The sequence below is a fragment of the Lactuca serriola genome, chromosome 3 (assembly GCF_051521515.1).
Source record: "Lactuca serriola cultivar US96UC23 chromosome 3, Lser_US96UC23_V15, whole genome shotgun sequence".
NCBI classification, from domain to species: domain Eukaryota; kingdom Viridiplantae; phylum Streptophyta; class Magnoliopsida; order Asterales; family Asteraceae; genus Lactuca; species Lactuca serriola.
This window is the reverse complement of record NC_136410.1, coordinates 132,954,565-132,959,370: the sequence shown is the minus strand read 5'-3', so window position 1 is coordinate 132,959,370 and position 4,806 is coordinate 132,954,565. Positions and strand designations below refer to the sequence as shown.

The 4,806-nt window shown below is 33.3% G+C and overlaps 1 protein-coding gene across 1 annotated transcript; it reads left to right on the top strand.

The window, feature by feature from the left end:
• The first annotated feature begins 760 nt into the window (after positions 1 to 760).
• Positions 761 to 2,552, top strand: LOC145093163 (ADP-ribosylation factor-like protein 8a). The gene is made up of 6 exons (XM_079031232.1): positions 761 to 928; positions 1,413 to 1,494; positions 1,604 to 1,636; positions 1,724 to 1,845; positions 1,919 to 2,080; positions 2,157 to 2,552. The coding sequence occupies exons 1-6, from the start codon at positions 891 to 893 to the stop codon at positions 2,272 to 2,274; spliced, it is 555 nt and encodes a 184-aa protein (XP_078887358.1). The 5' UTR covers positions 761 to 890; the 3' UTR covers positions 2,275 to 2,552.
• Positions 2,553 to 4,806: the final 2,254 nt, after the last annotated feature.

Below are 4,806 nucleotides of genomic sequence, written 5' to 3'. Positions count from 1 at the left end.
GGTAGAGTTCGAAATCGAATTGAAGAATCGGGGATTTGTATGAATGATTGAACTCTGAAACAACGATTATCATGTTGACAATATCGTGAACGAATAAGATGATTATGGTAAAAGATACAGATGCTGCTCATAATTTGCAGAATCTTACAAGGAGAAGAGCAACTGAAACCAGATACATATTTTGTTACTCACTAAATTTAATGGAAAAAATTGTAAAAATGGTCCCTTACATATGAAATGACGGATATACCCTCACGTGTGAGACACATGAGGGGGTTAACAGATCCTTTTTAATGGGAGTTAAGTCCGGAGACCAATTCTACATACAAACTACTTCAAAAGGACCATAAATCCAAAAAACACGGGGTTTGAACTAAAACCCTAAAAATTTACATTTCAGAAGGACCTTTTTTGCAATTTTGTCTAATTCAAATTCTCGTTTTAAGTAAAACAACAGACATGAAAAATCTTTGAAGATAGACAGCGAATCACATTCCATGTTCTATCGTTAACCGGTATCTACAGTACACCACAAAACAGCTAAAACGGCATACTCATCCAACCACCTTCAAAAGCTAGCGTGGAATGCACGTACCAATATCACTAACTACTCCAAGCTCATCGTGTACTACACGCGCTATAAATACGCGTGAGAGAAAATGATTATCTTTTAATTGGTCCACGTTGCACTCGCACAGCAAAATTGAGCTGCCAATCATCCGTCAGTTTCTCGAATTCCCAATTTGTCTTTTTTAGGGCAATCATTCATTCAATTCTGTGTACAACAATCGAGAAGTCAAAATCAATTTTGACCAGAAAAGAGAGACACAGAGAGTGATCGATCTTTTGGTTCAATCGATCTCTTTCTCTTGTAGTCTCTCACAGTCGCTATGGGTTTATGGGAAGCTTTTCTCAATTGGCTTCGAAGGTACTCATCTTTTCCTTTTCTCTCAATTAGTTCGTGTTTGAATTCGAATGTTCGCCCTTTTCAGCTCTTTATCTGTTTGTTTTGTTTTTCTTTAGGGTTTTCGATTTCATTATCATTTTATCTTCGAATTCATAAGTATGTTCGATCTTCCTCAGATTTCTTAAGGGAATGTAGGATTTATGTGCTTAATTCTAGTCCTGATTGTGATTTTCCCCTGATGAATTCATTGAGCTATATGGGGTTCATAACTCTCTGAAGTCTAAACACACCTTAATACTTCTACCATAATTGTTACGAATTCATCGAGTCTTTTTGTGTTCTTATTGGTGTATACTGATCAACTTCAGCTTCAGTTATTTAGTTCAATTCAATCGATTCTTCAATCCATCACTCAGTTGCATCTCCAATTTTGATTTTGAAAAAGAAAATTACTTATATCTTAATTTACTTAATATCTTAATTTACTTAATATCATAATTTACAGCCTCTTTTTCAAGCAAGAAATGGAGCTCTCTTTAATAGGTCTCCAAAACGCTGGAAAAACATCACTTGTTAACGTTGTCGCTGTAAGTAAATTAAATTAAACCATTTATATATTTTCGCTAATTATATTAAATCACAATTCAAATAAAATAAAATAAAAAAATCTCATTCTCTTACATCCTTTTCTTGCAGACTGGTGGATATAGTGAAGATATGATCCCTACAGTAACTTTTTTTTTATTCTAGACTTCATTATTTAATCTAAACACAAATTTTAAATCCTAAATAACATTTTAAATTTATTTTTTTCAGGTGGGATTTAATATGCGAAAAGTAACTAAAGGAAATGTAACAATCAAACTATGGGATCTTGGTGGACAACCTAGATTTCGTAGTATGTGGGAGAGATATTGTCGTGCAGTTTCTGCCATTGTGTAATTAATTCTTCAATCTTTTTTTTTTTAAATTATGTATCCAAAAAAAAAAAGTGACACGTGGCACATGTAGGTATGTTGTTGATGCAGCGGATCCTGATAACTTGAACATATCAAAGAGCGAACTTCATGATTTATTAAGCAAGTCGTCGTTAAATGGAATCCCTTTGCTTGTGTTGGGAAACAAGATTGATAAAGATGGTGCTTTATCTAAGCAAGCTTTGACTGATCAAATGTAAGAATTAAGAATATTTATTTATTTGTTTGTTTGTTTGTTTGTTTTATAAATTATTGTGAATGGATTGATGCAGGGATTTGAAATCTATAACGGATAGAGAAGTATGTTGCTATATGATTTCGTGCAAGAATTCGACAAACATTGATTCAGTTATTGATTGGCTAATCAAGCATTCCAAATCCAAAACTTAAAAGTTTTATGAGTAATAAAAATATTTATTGTTTGTTGTTTCATGTTGTTGAGTTGGAGTTTGATAATCTTGATATGAAAAACAAATGGAAATTTCGAGTTACTTGTGTGTTGTATGTTTTAGGTAATTGTTTTTGTGAAAGTTTTATGTTGATTAATGTATAGATAATAGGAGCTTGTTAAATTTGTGGGCTATGCTTTCGTGGATCCCTGTATTTTAGGGGTGTTTTGATTGGATGGATTGGAATGGTAAATGAATGGAATGAAATGATTAAGGTAACCGAAGAAACAAGGAAAATGAAATGAGTTTTAGTTATTACATTGGCAAATTGCAAGAAAATCATTATATTGCCATAAAATTTCTATTTGATACTGTGTTTTTTATTTTTTATTATTTTTTTTATCAATTATATCACAATATTTACAGTTTTGTTGCAATATCAACCAAATTATAATAAAGTCACTAAGTTTACTAAAATTTTGATTTTGACTTCGAGTTTTAAATTGCAAGAAAGTTAAATTACCATAAAATTTTGATTTTGACATTAATTTTTTTTTCTTAATTATGTCATTATATTTACAATTTTGTTGCAATGTCAACCAACTGACCAATTCAGGAGATATTATTGTAGTTTAGAAGCTCAATTTGTACAACTAAACGAAGGTTGATCCAATGTTTCAAACTCACTTACAAGTCAACAAAATGGGCATAGTCACCATTTTAGGAGATGTAATTGTGGTTTAGAAGTTCGATTTGTACAAGTAAATGAAAACCCCTACAAGATCGATCTAAGACCCCTTCAAGATCGATTTGTACAACAAATAAATGAATAACCCTAAATGTCGATTTACTTGTACAATAAATAATCGTAAACCCTAATAAATGAAGATCCCTACAAAATCGCTTCTAAACAAATTGACCAGTCGCCATGAATCTAGCAGTTTGTGCATCTCCTGGACTTTTGTGAGTATAAAGCTTCAAGCTTTCATTTTCATTTGTTAGATCTTGCATAATGTCCATCTTGTGCACTTTTGGACCCATTTTAGAGGTAAGATTGGGCTTCTCAATGTTTTAAAACCCAGGTCGACCCGGCTGGTTGAACCAGTTGGACCGTTACCCGGGATAGAAGACGGGTCAATTGAGACCGGGTTTTTGTAAAAATACCGACCGGATTGAACCGGCCGGGTTTACCATAAACCACGGTTGAACCGGGTATTTTGAACCGGTAAAAACTGGATTGGCCCGTTTATTAGGGCTTGCATAATTAAGTGAGTATCGCTCCAGGCCGCAAAACAAACTCAGTTCTTCTCTTCTCTGGGAAACGTAAGCAACGACTGAAAGAAAGCAGCGTCTGCAAAACAGCGACTGCAATGTAGTGACCTCAGCAGCGAGCCAACTACTTCCGTTATTCTCCGACGACTTCCATTCTTCTCCAGGTGAGTTTTTTTTTCCTACAAAACAACGATTTCCTTTTTTTCCTACTACAGTGACTGATGTTCTTGTTGGTTGTTCCTTCTCCACCGAAACCCCAATTTTCTTTGACTAGCTGTTGTTATGAAATCAGCGACTGTTGTTATGAAATCAATTGACTGTGAAACCAATTTTCCTGCTACAGCGACTTCCGTTCATCCAATTTTGATTAGCTGTTATGAAATCAGTTTTATTTTCACTGTGAAATCAGGTGATAAATTTGTTTTATTTTCTTCTCCAATTGATTTTGAAATTAGGTTATTGGCTTTTCTTTTGAAACAGGTGATAGATTTGGTTAGTTTATTTATTATTAATTATCAATTACAGTTCATTTATTGTTAATCATCAATTACAGGGGATAGATTTGGTTAGTTTATTTATTGTTAATTATCAATTGACTGTGAAATCAATTACAGTTCATTTATTGTTAATTATCATTGTTTCACGGTTTTGTGACAAATTTGGTTAGTGTACAGTTCATTTATTGTTAATTGATCATTGTTTCAAGGTTTTGATTGTGTATATTATGTAATTAGGATCCAATTGACATATGTTTATTGATTATAACATTACTTTTCAATGCAGTTAGATATGGAATCAAGGGAAGAAGAACCATTGCAAGCATAATCTCAAGCTTAATCCCATTCTTCGGTTCAATCAAATGTACTAACAAAAACGGATATAGCATGGGAACATGTTACTCAAGTCGTTGATGAGAAGGGGAAAAGCCATGGATATGTAACTTTTGTCAAAAAGTTATAGGTGGTGGTGGAATAAACAGGGTTAAGAAACATCTTGTTGTATTAAAGGTGAGGTAGTAGCATGCCCAAAAGTTAGTCCAGAAGTGCGGTTTACTATGCAAGGGAAGTTGAAAGAGACTACCCAAAAAGAAAAAGAAAAATGTACCACTAGTGTTACTATCTTGGATGATGATGAAGAGATGGAGGAAGCAGAAATGTCAACTGTAAAAAAGGGAAAAAGGAAATCTACTTCAAACTTGCATCCATTTTTTACGAAAGGTATAAATGATCCTTCCTAACCCACTATCAAATATGCAATGCAA

Coding starts and splice junctions, on each gene's coding strand:
- LOC145093163 (XM_079031232.1), top strand. CDS start 891: ATGGGTTTATGGGAAGCTTTTCTCAATTGGCTTCGAAG. Junction 929..1,412: donor TTTCTCAATTGGCTTCGAAG/GTACTCATCTTT, acceptor CATAATTTACAG/CCTCTTTTTCAAGCAAGAAA. Junction 1,495..1,603: donor CACTTGTTAACGTTGTCGCT/GTAAGTAAATTA, acceptor CTTTTCTTGCAG/ACTGGTGGATATAGTGAAGA.